Consider the following 20,226-nt stretch of genomic DNA (forward strand, 5'->3'; position numbering starts at 1 on the left):
CATACATGACAGGCACCACTGACACCCGACACTTTCACACGTGAAGTACAGTTTCTTTAAACAAAATGTGTTTTCAGGTAAAGAAGGAAATCTTTTCATAGTAGTGTCAGGAACAGTGGATGAATAAACCCCTTTGAGTCTCCACCGTGTACAAACAGAGCATGTGTCTGTATTATCAAGGACATATTTACACACATTTGAGAAGCAGTTCTACCCACCAATATTTGTATGCGAGAGTGAAAACATTCTACATTAAGAGCTCGTTCAGTCCTTTTCTGTGTAAATGCCATTATTGTTCTGGGACTGAGGGATGTTCTGATGGAGGAGTGTTGAATTTTTAAAATCCCAGATTGAAATGCTGTTGTCAGCTGTCATGCTGTAGTTGGTTAACGTTACAGCGTAGTCGCTTAAATCTGATAAATATTTAACTTGAGTGACAGTTACAGTCACCAGGAGCTGTTCATAATTAAAAAGCTGTTCCATAAACATGTTTTCAGACCAATGAAGATGTTTTCTGTGTGTGATGGTAATATTGTTCCATATCAAACATCTGGGAGGAGAACAGCTGTGCTGGTGTAGAACACCAAAGAAAAACATCTGCACACATTGGCATTTCTGGGTAGAGTCACAGGAGTCGCCCCCTGCTGAACACTATTTTCACACATTGGGAACATAAAAAGTTTTTTACATTAGAAAAGTTTCCCGATGAACACAGAAATGTTTTAATTATTCAACAGGTTCCCAACAATCAGAGAACACCTCTGAACAATGAAACGAGCATAAAACAGAGCCACCTTTGTTTTTCTTTCAGAACGTATTAAACAAAGAATGTTACTGAACAAAGATCTGTTCCCAATGTGAGCAGGTGACAATAAACAAAAAACAGATAAACATAAAGTTATAAACAATGATATAAAGTATTTTGGTGATATTCAAGAAAGTTGCAATCTGCTTAGTGAAAAAAGTCAAATATAACAGGGTCACCTTTACACCACGTGACTCAACGGAAGTGACGTCGTGCTGAGTAAGCTCAACCAAGCAGGAAGGAAAACAAAAGGCAGTGCGCAGGCGCAGCAGCAGAAGCAGGGTGGTCTGACTCTGCCAAAAGTCCGAACTTTATTTTTGTTCGATTTTAAGAAACTTTTAATTTATTTATTGTTTTTTATTTGGTTCGTTTTCGCGGGAGGCTGAGGTCACGCAGTGTCGTCATTGCGCACGTAAACTGCGGCACCAGACGCAGGGAGAGCGCGAGACCCGCCAGCGTTTGTACCACCCGGAAGTAAGGAAGGAAAAGTCTGAGTGGAAGTTAGTAAAGTTTGATGAATTTTCTGTCGGAGGTTCTTAGACCTGCAGCGGAAAGCATCAGGTGAGCCGGCAGGTGAAAATATTCTAAATTATTTCTATTGGTCAGTTTTACTTATGCGTGACAAGTTTGACTTGAAGATCAGCTGTTTGGTCTCCGGAGAGCTGACGGGCAGATTTTACTGCAGGAAACGTGTGAAAGTTTCCTGTGAGCAGAAAAATTGTGAAACATCCACAGAAACCCTGGAGACTTGCGCAGTTTATCCGAGCTCGGAAACTCACCTGTTCATCACGTGCTCACCTTTTAATGTCCCACAGAGGGAATGACACTCTGCTGCTGTACACGAGACACGAGGACAGGACATAAAACCAGTGAACACATCAAATAATACAACATAAAACACATGGGAAACCTCAGAGTTTAGACAAATAATGTAAACCTAAAGAAAAAACACACACTTAAACAAACGTAACTTTATGGGTCATGCTCTGTGAGCGCTTCAATACTGTGCTTTCTCCTTCATGTGCACTAAAAAGTGAAAAGTCTGCACATATTAAATTTCTTCAAACGCGCCTTTAAACTCGGAGTTTGGAGCCAGAGGATGTTCTCCAGATGTGCGTCACATGATGCTTCGTTTCCTGTTCGCTAGTAAAGTTTTTGGCAGGAAATTTGTGCTTTTTTAAATGAATCATCTTACAGAAAACACAGAAACCAGACAGCAGCTGACAACATAAAGACTAAATATAACACAGCGAGTCTCACATTTAACTCTTTCCTCCTGAAAGTGTGCTAGGAGGAACCATTGAAGCTTTTTTCTGAAACATCACATTTCAGAACAAAATGACTGGATGTGTACAAGCTACTCTGGGGCGTACAGAGGAGGGCGTCAGATGTCGACTTTATGGGAGAAAAGCTTAAAAACTTTCAAACAGCCGGGTAAACGGTCTGTAATGTGCTGTAACTCACTCTCTGCTTTGGAGTGCACAGCTGGATCCTAGAGGAGGACTTCTGAGAGTCCGGCCTGTTTTTCCTGCACTGTGATTAATGATAATATTTTGATGTAAATGTTTTTATCTGTGTATTAGTGTGTAAAGGAAAATTCAAATGTCAGACAGCAGGCTGTACTTTATATTTAAAGCAGAGATTCTGTGTCATTTACTAATGATTATTAATAAGGTTTCAGTTCATTTTCTGCCTGCTCAGACTCTCTCTGCTCTCCTCTGCATGTTTGCTTTTAAATGTGTAAAGAGTTAAACTTAATACTCATATCAGATGATTTTATTTAATTTAAGTTAAGTTGAGTTTTTACCTCGGTTAAATTTCTTTATTACACTCTGGACTTTATCATCATCATCATTACTGTTTACAGCACAGTTTGTAGAACTAGTAGCAACTTCATGAAGAAAAGTTCCAAGTGTGCAAAAAAGTGAGTGTGTGTGTTTTTTCTTGTTAATAATATCAGCAGCAGTGCAGTAACCCTCCTGAACTCTATTAATGTCTAAAAACTTAGCCTGACTCCTCCCTCAGAGCTAACCTGCTGGTTTTGAGACTGAAAACTTTGCTTTTATGGAAATGACTGATCTTCCTGGACTGAGCAGTGACACAGAAATGAAAAACAGGTTCAGGAAAAGTGAAAAAAAAAAAAAAAGTTATTTCAGCAGAAACTCTGAGTTCACTGTCCTCAGGAAGGAAAGTGCTCACAGCTGCACGGACAGATGGAAACATCCAGATCTCTGAAGGTCTCCGATATTTAAAAGCCCCAGCATGTTTAAAACTGAGTTTTCTTAGATCTTCTGATCATATCTTTTATTTCTTTAAAGATCCCCCCCCCCTTTTTTTTTTTTTTAAAGGGAAAGACTATGAAATTCATCCTGTAACATGACTGACTTCCTGTTGTATGCTATGCAAAGCAGAGGACAAGTAAAGCGAGTCAGGAGTATTGCACAGAATTCATTAACAAGTCAAAAATCGCCTCTGTGAGCTGAGCCGCTCCGTTTGATCCATGGAGGCAGCGTCACTTCCAGACTAAGAAATCATGACTGAGTGTTTTCAGATGCTATCTCGTAGCCTTAGATCTGAACACCTGCAGCTTTCATGTGATTGGTCCTTTTCTTCTTTGTATTTGTGGCCATAAACTCTTTAATTATCGGCTGATAGTCTGTCATCAGTGTCAGCCAGTCAGGAAGTATTCAGCCCTCCTGCAGGAAGAGGTCACGCCAGGTGAAGCGACTGCTTTAACCTCCAGATCTACAGAAGAACAAAAACAGGAACCATGTGTTAGACTGCCAGGTCAGCCTGGGGTTCACCTGTCAGGTGTCCTACCTGTCGGGCAGACCCTGTCCATCTGTTGTGGTCCCATTGGTCACAGGGTCTGTGGAGTCTTTAAAGAGGTCAGACAGTGAATTAACACCTCAAGCCTAAAAGTAGTCTGATTACTCTGCGGCACTAACATAGAGATGATCGTAAACTTCTGGGCCGATGCAGGCGGTTAGAAGATCAGTAATTTATTTTTAGTTTGTTTATTTTAGTCCCTCCGAACTCTTGAGCAGTGAAACATTACAGAAATAAGTCCTTCAGCTCTCTGAACATTTAACCGGTGCAGCTGTGAGAGCAGACAGCTGCTGGGCACTGATAAGAAAACATGAGTCAATAATTCTGATATCAGCTCTGAAATATTTACTTTGACAAACGGACTCTGAGGTTCAAAGTCTCCGCAGTCTGTTTGTGCTGACCTGACTTTAAACTGTGTTTCCTGCTCAGAACGAGCCTCGACTGCACTGCTAAGCATGAACGATCAACCTGTTGTTTTATCAGTGAAGTTAAATTAAATAATTTTATTTGGTCATTTTTAATACATTTCCAGCATCGAGCTCATGAGCCTGATTATTTTTGCACATGCACATTATAAAATAAGTGTAATGTATAAAAATTATTACATGACATACAACTTACAGTTTTCCTAAAAATCAAAGCAGAAATTATTGGAAAAAAAAAAGTTAACTGATAGAAAATGTGTTTCTTTGTTGTCATAGCGATGAAGAGGAGTCGGATGTTGGCGGTTCTGGTGGGCGGAATCTTCTGCGTGGCTGTGATGTCACTGTACCGCATGCTGGACCTCATGCAGGGGTCAGAGTCTAAGCGATATGGGGAGCCACCTGGTGGACAGGTGGATGAGGTGCGTCCATAAGAGTTTTAATTTTTTTCACAATAAGAGCCTGTGGATTTTCAAAATAGTGTCATTTGTGAGAAAGAAAATTTAAACTCTTTTTTCACATTAACTTAAATTTTCTTTTTAGCTGTGATTCTTGTCATTATTCATAATAATAATAATAAAAATAAAATTGGCCCATAATAATAACAATAATAACAATAACAACAACAACAACAACAACAACAACAACAACAATAATAATAATAAGTGGTAGTGGTAACTTTTAAAATTATATAAATATTTCATTACCAAGGAAAGAGAAACGAATTCAAACTAATTATAAAAATTGAACCAATCAGATCTCTGGGGTTTTTTAGGATTTGGCCCACCTCCAGCAGAAGATTGACGGGTTGGAGCGTCTCCTTAGCGACAACAACCGATTGGTTGCCATGCTCCGTGACACTCTGCTCCAAAGCAAAGCATCAGCGTGGAAAAGAGCCAACAACAGTATAGACTCCGCCCTCGGCAGGAGGGGTGAGGCTCTTCCTGGCTGCCGATTGGCTAAAGAGATGAAGGATGGAGTGGACGGAGTTCAGGTCTGCAAAATTTTACATTTATATTTTGTTCTGTCTCAACTTTAGAAGATTTAACTGACAACATTTACTCAAGTTTTGCAGTTTTTAATTTTTTATTACTTTTTATTTAAAGATGCTGATATCAACACTTTATCAAACGGGAACCAGCAGTTTAACGTGTGACTAACATGGTGTTGGCATGGATCGGCTGTAATGTCAAATGAATCAAACACTTATTTAAGATAAAATTTATTGATCTTAAAAGTATTTGACCCTGAACACAGGCAGATATGGTTAGCATGTTTAGCATGTAGCTGCTAAATAAAAAAAAAAAGTAAATCAATGATGTTCAGCATCCAAACACAGGCTCAGGGAATCTTTCAGAACACACTGGTGTGGATGTAAACGAGCAGCTCGCACACACTGTGTCAGTTTCATGGATGTGTTCGTGCTTCCTGTTTACCTTTGGTTCCTTGACGTCACAGTTACGTGATTCTGGTTTGGCACCTCTGGTGAATACACTGTGAAAGTTCATCCTCCTCACATACTGACACATTCTGATCTCTGTAGATTATAATACACTAAACTATGAAAGTTACACTGGCACACATCCAGCCTGTAAGGACAGAAATGTCCTTTTTTCACTCTCTGAATATCTAGAATAACATCCCAGCAAATATTTTTATGCAGAGTAACTGTTGTTTGAGTGTGTCCACCTCTAGTTTGAAAAGTCATGCTGACATCAGAGGGGTTACCTCACCGTCTGCTTGGACTTCCTGTGTTTGAGAATTGTCTCCTTTTATTGATTAGAACAAAATTAAATAAAATAATCTTGATGAGGACAGCTTGAAGGGTTCATAATGCTGGAGTCTGGAGACAGAGAGTTTCTCTTATTGATAAAATCATGATAAAATCATCAAATGGATACATTAATAATGATTTTATTTTTTAGTTTAAATGGGTTTCGTAAGTTTGAATGAAGAACTGAAAGTTACAATAAATATAAATATTCAAAGGAAAACGTGTGTAAATCTTTATTAACATATTCAAAGTTTTTATTAACATAGAAATAAAGTTTTAATAATAACCCCTCCTCCATCAGCTGCTGGATGTTTATGACCTCCTGCCCTTCGATAACCCCGATGGCGGTCCCTGGAAGCAGGGCTTTGAGATCACTTACAAGGGCGACGAGTGGTCGGAGCAACCTCTGGAGCTCTTCCTGATTCCACATTCACACAACGACCCTGGTGAGTGAGACTCTGAGACTCTGATGGCGTGACGGTGGCTGAACTAACACGTGGAGGTGATTTGGTTTTTTTTGTTCTTGTTGTCACAGGCTGGATAAAGACGTTCGACGCGTACTACCACGACCAGACGAGACACATCCTCGACAACATGGTGGTCAAACTGAGCGAGGACAGCAGGTACGCCCACTTCCTGTGCACTGACGCGCCTCACAGACGGCTTCCTAAACCTAACACTAAAGTCAGGTTTAATATTAAAGCAGCATTTATCAGCAGATTTGCATCTTATTATATTAATGTTTTTATTAACCACAGAGAAGGTTTAGAGGTTAAAATCAACCTTCATAACCAGGCTAGCTGAAAACAACCCCACCCAACATTCTGTTCTCTGATGGTGTAAATGTATTTATTTATGTTTTTTTTTCTTTGGTTTTCCCACCATGACACAGAAATTAGATCATTTTAGACACCTGTTAAAAATGTTTGGAGCTTTCAGAGTTTTATAAAAAAGTATGATGTGAATTATGAGTTTTGCCATCATCCAATGAGATCAGGAATAAAATACAGATCAGACTGACGATAAAACAACAACAATAAAACACAAAAACAAACATCATGACGTGAAACAAAGACACAGCAGCACAGACTGATGTTGGTTTGACTCTGAAAAGGAAGAAATGATCTTCATATTTTTCCAAAATAAAACTTATTTACATTAAGTTTATCAGAAGTTTGATTTCTTTATCAGTTTGTGCTTCGTGATGCTGTTTATTGATCGAGTTCCTGACAGATTATCGATCATGTCATGTTTTCTGCTCCTCAGGAGGAAGTTAATCTGGGCTGAAATCAGTTATTTCTCCAAGTGGTGGAATGACATCGACGACCAGAAGAGAGCAGCAGTCAAACGGTAACTTCTCCTCAAGCTTCCTTTCATTTTCATGTTTGTTTGGGGTTTTTTTGTTTGGTTGGTTGGTTGTTTTTTTCCAGTCACTTCTGAACATGTCCAGAAAAACCAAAAGTAATTATTCTTCATTTCTTTTTCTGAAAATTAAACAATTAACCAATGTTGTTTAAATACCAGAAACATCTGGAAAACAGGAGGAAGCACAAAAATAAAATGAAGTGATAAACACAGGCAAGGATGTGCAGAGCTCAGGAGTCGAGCCGCAGACAGTTTTGGTTCATTGAGTCTGTATCTGATGCCATTTCCCCCCTCTCTCTAGTCTGAGCGTCTGCTTTGAGTCTCATCTCTTTATAACATGCTGCAGACACCAGCCTCCATCCAAAAACCCAGCAGTCATCATTCTCGTCCTCTCTAGCTTTTTATCAGCACTGTTCATGTGCAGCTCGTCTGTATGCTCAGTTTTTAAAATCACAGCCCATCACAGCTTCCCAAATATTTGAAGGATTCAGAAGATTTCAGTGGACATGAAGCTCAGGATCAGGACTTTCTAATATAAACATAAAGCGCTCAGCAGCAGATTAATAACAACCTCGTGCTGTGGGGCAATCCTCTCAGACCTTCTCTTTTTTGAACATTGGGTCTGTTTTCAGCAACTACTTCCTGTCTTGTGATGGCGGCTGTTAAAACAGTTTAACCCTCATCCTCTATCTTCATTAATGCTAATGTGTTAATGTTAGTCTAACCAGAGCTCTGTAGCTAACCATCAAGTAGCATAATGTCAGCTAGCATGACTTCACTGACCCTCCAGACATGGCTGCGGTGTAGTTTTCTTCCTCTTTTACAACCAGAGTGATATCAGCGCCATTCAGTTTTGTTGAAATCCTTCAGTCAGACCGTCGTACAAGATGTCATCCTTAGATGGATGTTAACCCCAGAAAATTGTGGCAGTCTGAATGTTAAACTTTATTATAACAGCTGGGAGGAAAAAAACAGAAGCAGACTTTATTTTTTTAAACTATAACTAAAATTGTAAGCTGTTTCTTGCTTATTCTGAATTTTCCTTTCAGTTTAATTTCAATTTTTCTCTTATGTCATATTTCCTTTAAAAGAAAAACTTGTAAGTTTTAACCTGCTTAAATAAATGTAACTAAATTCTTTCTGTTAATTTTTGTAATTAAAAAAATATATATTTTCATCATTTGAAGCCATTTTTTCCCCTGTTTTCTGTTTCCTTTCGTGTGATTGGCCAGCCTGGTGGAGGCGGGGCAGTTGGAGCTGGTAACGGGCGGCTGGGTGATGCCCGATGAGGCAAACTCTCATTACTTCGCTATGCTGGATCAGCTGATGGAGGGACACCAGTGGCTGCAGAAACACCTGGGTCACATGACTCCCCTGTTTGGCACGTTGTTGTGATGATGTGTTTCCTGTTCGCGTGCTTAACCGTGGTGTTTTCTCTGTGCAGGTGTGAAGCCGAGGAGCGGCTGGGCCATTGACCCATTTGGCCACTCCCCCTCTATGGCGTACCTGCTGAAGGGGGCGGGGCTTCACAACATGCTCATCCAGAGAGTTCACTACTCTATCAAGAAGCACTTTGCCCAGCAACAGACCCTCGAGTTTCTATGGCGACAAAGCTGGGGTAAATAATGTTTTTTCAGTGATGGAAAAATTAATCATGAACAATACAAAACATTTGGAATTTTGACAAATATATGAAATAATAATTTAAATGATTAAATATTGTAAGTCATTTAAAAATGTGGATTAAATTCAGATTTTTATTAATTTTTTTAATTTAATGGTGTTACTGAAGAAAATATAGTCAAAAAACTTTATTAATAACCAATGAAATACAAAAAGGAAAAGGGGCAGTTAGAGTGTTTAACTCTGCCCACTTCCTGTCCATCAGACTCCTCCTCCCGTAGTGACATCACATGTCACATGATGCCCTTCTACAGCTATGATGTGCCGCACACGTGCGGTCCAAACCCAGCGGTCTGCTGTCAGTTTGACTTCCAGCGGTTGCCTGGGAGACGGACCTTCTGTCCGTGGAAGATCCCACCAAAGCCAATCACAGACCAGAATGTCCATGAGAGGTGAGCAGGAAGCGGGGCCAAAGAGAATAACAATATTATTATTATTCTGTTATTATTATTATTATTTATTATTATTATTATTATTATTATTATTATTGTTGTTGTTTTGTTATTATTGCTGTTATTATTATTATTATTATTATTATTATTATTATTATTATCATTAGGTGTATTATTGAATTTTGGAGCTTTCTTCTTTTTAAAAGAAGGGTTATTTTATTTTATTTTACTTTCACTTTTAAGGAATTTTTGTGATTCATTTATTTATTTACCATTCAAATTTAGGCAACTTTTAAAATTGTTTTAAACTTTTTTTTTTACATTAAGCAATTTTATTGAAAATAAATTGAAATTTTTTATTCAAAACTGTTTCATGGATGTTTTATGTTTTAACATAATTTCCACCTTTTTAAGTTTTTTATTTTTCTTCCTTTGAACTTTTTTCTTGACATTTTAAATTTTGATTGCTTTTTTAATCTTTTTTAGTTTTATTTTCCTTTTCTTCTTTTAATTTTTCCTTGACATTTTCTTTTTTTTAACCTTTACTTTGAATTTCAGGTATTCTAAGTAGAGTAAAGGTTATTGTATTATCATTGTCATTTTCTAGAATGACAGTGATAATACAAATAGTTTTCTAACAAACTTCATTAATTTAACATAGCAGCTTCTCTTCTTCTTCGGTTACTTTGCTGTATTTCTGCTAGTTTTGTTGTTAATAATCACTCTGATTGATCAGAGCTTCTATTGATCCACCTGTCGTCCTCTCAGGGCACTCCTCCTGCTGGATCAATACCGTCAGAAGTCGCGACTCTTTCGCTCATCTGTCCTTCTTGTTCCTCTTGGCGATGACTTTCGATACGTTGAGTCAAGCGAGTGGGACGTTCAGTTCAACAACTACCAGAAACTCTTTGATTACTTCAACCAGCACCCAGAGCTCCACATCAAGGTGAGCTCCCAGGACACCTGGTTCCCAGGTGGGACCAACTGATTATCAACATTTGGAGACATTATGTTGGTCTTTGCTGTTCTTGAAGAGGCCCGAGTATGCAGCCATGTGGAACTCCACGTGTGATTTTTGCCTGCTAATATTTATCATTACTGCCTGACAAATAGGTTTCTCTTTGCAAAAATGACTCAGACAAACTTGACGCAGTTCCACAGGGTCTCGATCACTTTTCTAGAATATTTTATTTTATTTTCCATTTGTTGAATGTCACACTAATATCCAGTAAATACCCATGCAAAAGAGTTTTTTAAAATTATTATTATAATGAATCACAACTCTGGCCATTGTTGTTTCAAAAATTGATGTGATTAAAAACTATCAGTGTGTTTATGTCTCATGTGAAAAATGGCAAACACAAATATGATTCATGATATCTAAAATATTTTGAAACAACATCTGGACATGCAATACAAAAGTGACAAAGAAAGCAAATGAGGTTGTTATCAGTGCAAACAGTCAGGTCAGCAATATCAGCTCTTCGCTGATCGACAGCTTTCCTCTTCTCTTATTTTCAGGCTCGTTTCGGGACGCTTTCTGATTACTTCCAGGCTCTTCATCGGCGTCTGAGCACCACGAGAATGACTCTGCCAAAGCTCCGAGGAGACTTCTTCTCGTATGCCGACCGAGACGATCACTACTGGACCGGGTACTTCACATCCCGGCCATTTTACAAACGCCTCGACAGGAAGCTGGAGGCCACGCTGAGGTACCGCCGCTCTGTGTGGTTACACGATACACATCATGATGTTGTCTTTATTTTTATGGTGACTGTCTGAGTCTTCTTTCTGTGTCAGAGCAACAGAAATCCTCTTCAGCCTGACACTGGCTGAGATGCGTCGTTCCCATAGCGATGGTCGTCTGGCTGAAAATTTTCCAGCACGTGAGTACTTCCAGTGGCTGACAACGGGGAGGAGGAACCTGGCGCTCTTCCAACACCATGACGCCGTCGCTGGCACCGAACGGGAGCATGTGGTGGTTGACTATGGTACCAGGTAGTTACTTCATGTTAGCAAAGTAGCATGTTAAGATAATCGGGAAATAAAAGCAATACATTTAACTTATTAAAAGGTCAATCAAACACAAACAGAGCATTAATCTCTGCCGTGTGAAAGAACAGCCAGGTAAACGTTGAAGCTTGCAGTAGACACATTAGCAAGGAGGGTGGAACAATAGAAGAAAATATGTACAGCACTTTCTTTAGTGAATTGCTTTTATAACTTTTTTAAACTGACAAAAATGACCTGAGAAAATACAAAATACGGTGTTTAAATAATGATATCTAAATGATTTCATTTATTAAGGGAAAACTGCTGATCTGTTCCTGTGTTTATAAAAAAAAAAAAAAAAAAAAAGTGAAACAATTGCTCCCTAAACCTAATAACTGATTCTGCCAGCCTTGGCAGCAAGAACTGGAATGTAGCATTTGAAATAAAGTCTTGTTTTTCCCTTTTATCATAAGAAGTGATAGTGTTGGCCCATTCCTCTTTGCAGAATTGTAATAATTCAGCTACACTGCAGGGTTTCCTAACATGAACGGTCACCCTAAAAATTAGATTTTGTTTTGAGTCAGAGGGGTGAGTTGCTAGCGTGTTTTGGATCATTGTCTTGCTGCATAACCCACAAATGTGTGGTTTTATTAATTACAGCAACTCGTACGGGTCCCAAAGGACCAAAGCAGCCCAGACCGTCACACTACCACCCCCATCTGTTGCTCTGATGATCTTTTTATGAAGTGCTGTTAGTTTGATGCCAGATGTAATGGAACGGAATGAAGGTGCAGCTTTTTTCCCCCCACAGAGTATTTTCCCAGCAATCTCAATTCAATTCAGTTTTATTTATATAGCGCCAAATCACAACATAAGTCGCCTCAAGGCGCTTCATAGATACAGAGAAAAACCCAACAATCACAAGACCCCCTATGAGCAAGCACTTTGGCAACAGTGGGAAGGAAAAACTCCCTTTTAACAGGAAGAAACCTCCGGCAGAACCAGGCTCAGGGAGGGGCGGGGCCATCTGCTGCGACCGGTTGGGGTGAGAGAAGGAAGACAGGATAAAAGACATGCTGTGGAAGAGAGACAGAGGTTAATAACAGATATGATTCAATGCAGAGAGGTCTATTAATACATAGTGAGTGAGAAAGGTGACTGGAAAGGAAAAACTCAATGCATCATGGGAATCCCCCCCGGCAGCCTACGTCTATTGCAGCATAACTAAGGGAGGATTCAGGGTCACCTGGTCCAGCCCTAACTATATGCTTTAGCAAAAAGGAAAGTTTTAAGCCTAATCTTAAAAGTAGAGATAGTGTCTGTCTCCCGAATCCAAACTGGAAGCTGGTTCCACAGAAGAGGGGCCTGAAAACTGAAGGCTCTGCCTCCCATTCTACTTTTAAATACTCTAGGAACAACAAGTAGGCCTGCAGTGCGAGAGCGAAGTGCTCTAATAGGGTGATATGGTACTACAAGGTCATTAAGATAAGATGGGGCCTGATTATTTAAGACCTTGTATGTGAGGAGCAGGATTTTGAATTCAATTCTGGATTTAACAGGAAGCCAGTGAAGGGAAGCCAAAACAGGAGAAATATGCTCTCTCTTTCTAGTCCCTGTCAGTACTCTTGCTGCAGCATTTTGGATTAGCTGAAGGTTTTTCAGTGAGTTTTTTGGACATCCTGATAATAATGAATTACAGTAGTCCAGCCTGGAAGTAATAAATGCATGAACTAGTTTTTCAGCGTCACTCTCGGAAATCACATATGGATGATCTCGGGATCATCCATATGTTTTCTGGCATATGTGAGACAAGCCTTTTTGGTAGCAGTGGTTTTCCTCTAGAATTCTCCTGTGAGATCCTTTAGCCTGCTTCAGTTTGTAAAACAGTTTCTGTTTAAGTGAGTTCTGATTCAGCAGGTCTACCAGGAGTCAGGTCTGCGAGTGGCAGTGAAACTGAGCTCAACTTTCCAAAAAATGTGCTCAATCACAGTTACTTCATAATTAAACAAGAGGGATAATTACTTTTTCACACAGGATAACATTTTTTCTTAATAAATAAAGTTATAATTTAAACAGATTCATTTTCTATTTAAACAAATTGCCTAATATCAAAATTTGTTAGACATGTAAATGTAACAAAACTGCAAAGAAATATCAGGTATGGGGGAAAAAATACCTTTTCACAGCACATCAGTGTTAGCATCACCTGTATCTGTGTATTATTTTTAGCATTAGCCTGTTTTTTTTGTCTCATTTGTTTCCTCCATGCTTTCTGTTGAAGGACGGCGTCGCCACTGGCAACGGTAACAGGTACCACCACATCTAGTGTGTGCAGTTAGCATTTAGCATTAGCCTCCCATGACACCCATTCATCTAGATTTAGCATCTAACACTAATAGTCCATCACTCCTGTTAAATAAGCGTGTTGCTGGCATGTTTTTGCCGTGTAGACTCTCAGTTGTCGTGTGTTTGGAGACTTTAAATATTGAACTGTTTCCTGAATTTAAAATTAAAGGAAAAAACATAAAGAAACAGAAATTTTTAGCTAATGTTTGTTTGTTTTCCAGGTTATTCCAGTCGATCCTGAATCTACACCAGGTGTTGCAGAGCTCCGCTCATTGGCTGCTCCTATTGGACAAGAGCCAATATCACCACGACCAATCAAAGCCCTTCTTACAAATGGTGACTTTTAACTTTCCTCTGGACTTCATATATTTATGAAGAATGTTTTTAATGCTTTCATCCTTTAACGTGATTTATATCCAAGTCCATGTTTTTATTCTTGGTGGAGCAGCTTAGTTCCCAATAATCCTTCTTTATGTCATACTGGGCCTTGGTGCAGATCCTCAGGCCATCCTCCATGTCTTTACTCCTTAAAGAGGCTTCACTGACTTTAGTAACTTTTGAAGTTAAAAGATGAGTTTAGAAAGTTTTAATGTTAGAAACGATAAACTGTTTTAATGTTGTGACTTTCCTCCAGGACGAAGTGATCTCGGCGCAGGACGCTCTGCCTCAGAAGACCACGCTCTCACTCAGTTATGAGCCGAGGTATGTGGGTGGAACTGAAGAGGCCTTTTTTTTCCCTTTTTTTAAAAAAATTTTAAGGTGTGAATTTAATAATGAAATAATCCGGTTATTTTATTATTTTACTACTGCTGTTTAAACTGAGCTTTATTAATACTTTTCATATTGTGAATGTGTAAATTGAACAAAGGGGGGAAAGAGCAGATATAATCTCAATTTTGTATTTACAGTTCAGATTTTAGACGATCGTCTTTATGTCAAAACACAAAACAATAAAGTAGAAAAAGTGTCTTTAAAAAGTAATAAAATTAGTGAGAAAAAAATGGCGGGCCTCTGGGAGTGTAAATGTCAGTAACTCCTGTTAGCGACTGACTTCAATCACAATCACTTCTATTGATTATTGGATTCTGCTTCAGGTCATTGATCATCTTTAACCCCACCGAGCAGCTCCGTACCTCTGTCATCAGCGTCGTCGTTGACTCTCCGGACGCACAGGTTATTGACGCTGAAACGGGCCGACAAATGTCCACTCAGATCTCTGCGGTGTGGGCGGAGCCAAGCCGGCCATCCACAGACACTTTCCAGGTGAGAACCAGCTCACTGATCAGGTTATTGATCACTGCGGTTTGCTTTAGCTTCCTCTTCTCTCACTCTAGCTCTCCTTCGTGGCTGAACTTCCTCCTCTGTCACTCGTCGTGTACCATGTGACCAAAGCATCCTCTGGCTCCACCCCTCGGGTACGCTACACAGTCCATCGTCGTGGCAACCCGCTAGATATCCACACCGAGCACTTCCAGGTGTCCAGCCTTCAAGGATCTGAGGCAGACGCACCCCTGTCACTTAGCAACAAACACGTCCAGATATGGAGCTCACCTGAAACGGGCCTGCTGGAGGTCAGGATTTTCAAACTAAAAGTCTGTTGTGTGAATGTTGTTGGCAGACTTCCATGTTCTTAGTAACAAACTGTAAGAACTGATACATTCAGTAAAAGGGATTAAAAATAATGAAAATTCAAAAACATGACTATAAAATGTAAAAATCTGAGTCAAGATTGCTTCAGTCTCTGTACGATTACACCTTCAAAACCAGCAAAGAAGAAAACAAAATGTGAATAAAATCATGTGTGGTTAGATATCATCTTATTTTCAAAATAAGGTTTCTTTTTCACTAAAGCATCTTGTTGACCTGCTTTTACTTTGAAATCCAGAAGCTCCGCCTGCAGTCTGGTCTAGTCCGTAAGATCCAGGTTCAGTTCCTGTGGTACGGAACCAGAACCGGATCCCGGGACAAGAGCGGGGCCTACCTGTTCCTGCCCGCGGATGAGGGGGCTCAGGTGAGACCAGCATGAACACACCTGAAACTCTCGCTCTCTCTCTCGCTCTGTCCTCTGACTTGTTGTTAATGTCTCCTGCAGCTCTATACATCCTCTGAACCTCCATTGGTCCGCATCTCCAGAGGTCCCATCTTCTCTGACATCACTTCCCATTTCCCACACTTTACACACACAGTGCGACTCTTCCACCTGGATGGTAATGACTTCATTCATAAATTTATAAAATAAATTATAAATGATTGTAAATATGAATTTGCTTTGAATAATTCTTAAGCATCTGCTCTGCCTGCCTGTCCCAGGGCATGCTGGGAAATCCCTGGAGATTTCAAACTTGGTGGACATTCGGTCTCAGGTCAATCGTGAGCTCGTCATGAAGATTGTTAGTGACGTTGCCAGTGGCAACCGCTTCTACTCTGACCTCAACGGTTTCCAGGTTTTTACACAATTCTGCTGCTTTTATTTTGAAATGCAGTCCCTTCTGTGATTCCTTACTGAGTCTTGATCTGTTATCGGTATAGATGCAGCAGCGTCGAACGCTGGCGAAGCTCCCCCTGCAGGCTAACTTCTACCCGATGACATCAGCGGTATTCCTGCAGGACTCGACGAGTCGCCTGTCGCTGCTGTCGGCTCAGAGTCAGGGTGTCGCGTCACTCAAACCAGGTGAGCCCACAGTTTACATCACATTTCTATTCTGTTTTAATAGTAGCAAAATTATCAGATCAGTAACGTTGCTGTTTAAAGAGTCACTGCAGTTGGTGGACCTTTGACCTGTGGGACTCCTTAACTGTGCAGGTGAACTGGAGCTGGTGTTGGACCGGCGCCTGCAACAGGACGATAACCGCGGCCTTGGGCAGGGTGTCACCGACAACAAGCTGACAGCGAGCCTGTACCACTTGCTGCTGGAGGACCGTGGGGGCGGGGCTAAGGTAAGGGACAGAAATAATAGTTGGCAGAAATAATAGCTAGATTTGTCGGTGGGGCCTAGTCTCACGGCACAGTGTTTTGTGAGATCAACGCTCATCACTTTTTCGCTTTTGTTTTTAAATCAAAGGTGACTTGATTACTTTGAGCAGAAAATACTCAGAGTAAAGTTTTCGATATGACACAGAAACAAACCGCCGTCGGAGCTTCGACAATAACAACAAATATTTTTTCTCACTCTGGTTTTATTGTGTTTTTGTTCTGACAGGAAGTGGGAGGAGCCTCAGTTGATCACCTGTCGCTGCTTGCCCACCTGGCCTCCCTCTCCCTCTGCCACCCGCCCATGACCATGGTTGCTACCAGCAACAGCCAGCTGCTAAAGCTCCGCCCTTTCCAGCCACTCCACTCGTCGCTGCCGTGCGACATCCACCTGCTGAACCTGAGGACGCTGGAGGACACGCAGGTGAGAGATGCACCTGGAGTACAGGTATAAAATAAATGATGAGATAATAACCTGTGTGATGTCACTGCGGTAACGGTAAGGAAACACCTGTGGCTCAAACTTCCTGTCAAGGTTCTCGATCAGCGCGAATCGATCACCTGTCAGAAACGAGGTCATTTTTTTGTGTTTGTGTAAACAGGAAGCAGATACACCATCACAGGAAACCGCCCTGTTCCTCCACAGGAAGGGGTTTGACTGTAGCACCGCCCCCGAGCCGGCGCCTCAGTGCACGTGGAGCGAGCATGAAGAGGTGATGACACGCTCGCCATTTATTTAAGATTTAAAATGACATTAAAAGATTGTATGACTTAATTTTCTTCTTGTTGTGTTTCCAGGTGAACCTGGACGACCTTTTCTCTCCGCTTCAGTTCCAATCAGTCCGTCGGTCGGGTCTCACGCTGCTGCGAGCTGACGACGAGCCAGAGTCTGCCCAACAACGGCATCCGCCGCGCATCGCACAGCTGCGGCCAATGGAAATCAGCGCTTTCCGCGTACAAATGGACTGAAATGCTGACGCTGCTGCAGCCACTGAGCAGAGATTGGTACTTATGGTTCTCACAATCAGAGAGCAGACAAACAGGGACTGAAAAAAGTCACATTTAAGGTGAAAAGAAGCAGAAAATTAAAAGATTTAACAGAGAATTTTTTTTTTTATCTCAGATGATTGTCAGACTCGGAGAGAAAATCTTTCAGGGACCAAAACAAAACAGGAAACAAATAGTAAGAAAGGATTCTTTCAAAATAAAAGCCATGATGTTTTCTAGTTTTAGTCCAATCAAAGGTCACATTATTTATTCAAATGAAGAAACACTGAAACTGTGACCAGTTGGTTTGTCCGTTCGGTGTCCAATGAGCGTGTGCGAGAGTGTTTCTATGGTGATGGTCTGTTACTGCTGTTTTACCTGTGAGAGTGGAAGTGTGTGTAATTTTGTCTCATTGCTCTGCTTCTAAATGCACATATTGATTATTTTTTTTTTTATGATTTAGTTTGTTGTCGCTGTGAAAAGAGAAGTTGCAGGGAATTCTGGGAAAGCTTTTTTTTAATGTAGAGAGATTCTCTCGGGTGAAAGAAAAAAACAGAAACGATTTGTTAAAATGCTTTTACTGCTGGATAAATTTGTGTTAATATAAATAAAAAAAGTTTTTTATATTTCTGAATAATTTTTTACAATAAGGTTCAGAGTTTCCTGTTTAAGGACTCAGTGATGCTTTGTGTTTGAAGGCTTCAGTCTGGTCACACAGGTTCATTTTTAAGGTGGTAATTGTAAATATCTTTAAAAATAGTTTCAAACCTTCAAAATTAAAAATAACAAAATTCAGGGTGGAAACAAAAAGTTGCATTTTCTTAAACGACTCTTTCCTTTTTTCTGCTTATCTCTTCCTGTGCCCGCCTCTCTGGTTTGAGGGGCCACAAATACAGATACACAAGAACTGAACTAAAAATCAGTGAAAACAGGTCTAATGGAGCGATGAGTCCAAATTTGAAAGTTTTGGTTCAAATTATTGTCAGCATGTACAAGAGAAGTCCAACAGTGAGTGTCTAGCCCTCTGTAAAACACAGTGGCGGCTCAGTCATGGTTTGTGTCTGCGTTTGAGCCCGTGGTGGGAGATCTTTGGTAAAATTGGTGGAGTTATGAACACAGATTTTGATTCACCATGTTAAACCATCTGGAAAGAATCTGATTGGCAAACGCTTCATGTTTCAGTGTGACAGCGACCCTAAAACACACCGACAGTGCAGTAAAAGCAAATCTGAACAGAAAAAACACACAGTGGAACACAATCGGTCAAGAATCGGCCTCCCAGAGCTGCTTCATTAAACACATTTGGCAGTTTATCTGGATACAGATTAAGACCAGTTAATATTTACAGTTACACTGAGGCTGAATTTGCAGCTTAAGGGCCCCCTAGTGGCTGTGGGATAGTCTGAAAATCGGGGAAAAAACGGCTCAAAAACTAAGTATGAAAATAACAGGTTGGCTATGGTTTATTTATTTATATATGGCAGATCTGTGTGAGCTCTTTAGATAACTGTAAATTGTAAGCTTGGATCTTCTTAACTTGACTTAAAATAATAACATTTCTTCATTACATAACAACTAAAAATCAGAAAAAAGGTACAAACAAGGAAGACAACATGAAACATTAGAAAGCAATTTCAGGTTAATCCACCCCCATACATGCCAACCCTCCCGATTTTTTCAGGAGAATCCTGAATTTCAGTGTCCCTTCCGAAAATCTCCCAGAGTCACCATTCTCCCGAATTTCTCCTGATTTTCCACCCGGACAGCAAAATTGAAAAACCATGTCTCAGATTAGCCCAGCCACTTCCAGTTTCCAACAATGGCTACTACTACTGCAGCTACTTAGTTTTAATATTACTCTTCTTACTCTTTCTGGGTCGCAAAATAAACTTTTAACATATTTTCATGCAAGAATGTAGCTGTGTAAACTTCAAATATAATCGGTTTATCAAGACCACATATTTTCAAAAGTGCTCTGACGGCGAGAACAGCGGACTCCCGGCACAATGTTTTCAACCCCTCCCCCCCCGCGCGGTCTTTCTCGCTACTCAGGTTAAACATGATATATAACCCACATAGCAAAATTGGTATGGCCCGGATCTGGCCCACACAATGTGCTTACACATGGCCCACATACCGCAAAGAATGACGGCCCTTTGGTGGCCCAGATCTGGTTTGCCAGAGTTGGCCCACACATGGGCCAGCACAAGGCCAGTTGCAGACACACTGGTGGTCCTGTGCTGAGCCACGTGTGGATTACCTGGCAAACCTGATCTGGGTCACCAAAGGGCTGTCATTCTTTGCGGTATGTGGGCCATGTGTAAGTTGTGTGCAGCCATGGGCCAGTTGCAAACACACTGCTGGCCCTGTGCTGGCTCAGAACAGTTTCAGCTCTGGCCCCAGATGTCAGCCTAATGTGTACCTTCATCAAACAATGTAATAAAAATTTGCTGGAACATGATAGTGCAAAAGAAACATGATGAAACTCTGTTCAGACAGTGAATAGACTGATTCTTATATAGCACTTTTCTACTCTCCCGGATTACTCAAAGTGCTCTCTACAACATGCCATGTTCACCCACTGTCTTTAAACTGAGTGCTTCCTAACTACATTCATACACGTTCACACTTTTGACATGCAGACTGGAGGAGCCAGGGAT

The 20,226-nt window shown here is 40.5% G+C and overlaps 1 protein-coding gene across 2 annotated transcripts; it reads left to right on the forward strand.

Moving 5' to 3' along the window:
- The first annotated feature begins 1,034 nt into the window (after nt 1–1,034).
- On the forward strand, nt 1,035–18,192 carry LOC308392958 (alpha-mannosidase 2-like). Of its 2 annotated transcripts, none has more exons than XM_080876363.1 (24): nt 1,035–1,378; nt 4,336–4,478; nt 4,832–5,050; nt 6,132–6,276; nt 6,366–6,453; nt 7,097–7,180; nt 8,428–8,555; nt 8,640–8,813; nt 9,084–9,270; nt 10,039–10,216; nt 10,792–10,982; nt 11,071–11,268; nt 13,830–13,944; nt 14,243–14,310; nt 14,703–14,871; nt 14,943–15,179; nt 15,494–15,619; nt 15,701–15,815; nt 15,919–16,052; nt 16,138–16,279; nt 16,412–16,545; nt 16,809–17,003; nt 17,182–17,292; nt 17,378–18,192. In XM_080876363.1, the coding sequence occupies exons 2-24, from the start codon at nt 4,338–4,340 to the stop codon at nt 17,546–17,548; spliced, it is 3,450 nt and encodes a 1,149-aa protein (XP_080732489.1). In that variant the 5' UTR covers nt 1,035–1,378; nt 4,336–4,337; the 3' UTR covers nt 17,549–18,192. The 2 variants fall into 2 exon arrangements, with proteins under 2 accessions (XP_080732489.1, XP_080732488.1); XM_080876362.1 differs by having other exon boundaries at nt 1,035–1,366.
- The last annotated feature ends 2,034 nt before the right edge of the window (nt 18,193–20,226 follow it).

Source organism: Rhamphochromis sp. 'chilingali' (genome assembly GCF_963969265.1).
Source record: "Rhamphochromis sp. 'chilingali' genome assembly, chromosome: 2".
NCBI lineage: Eukaryota > Metazoa > Chordata > Actinopteri > Cichliformes > Cichlidae > Rhamphochromis > Rhamphochromis sp. 'chilingali'.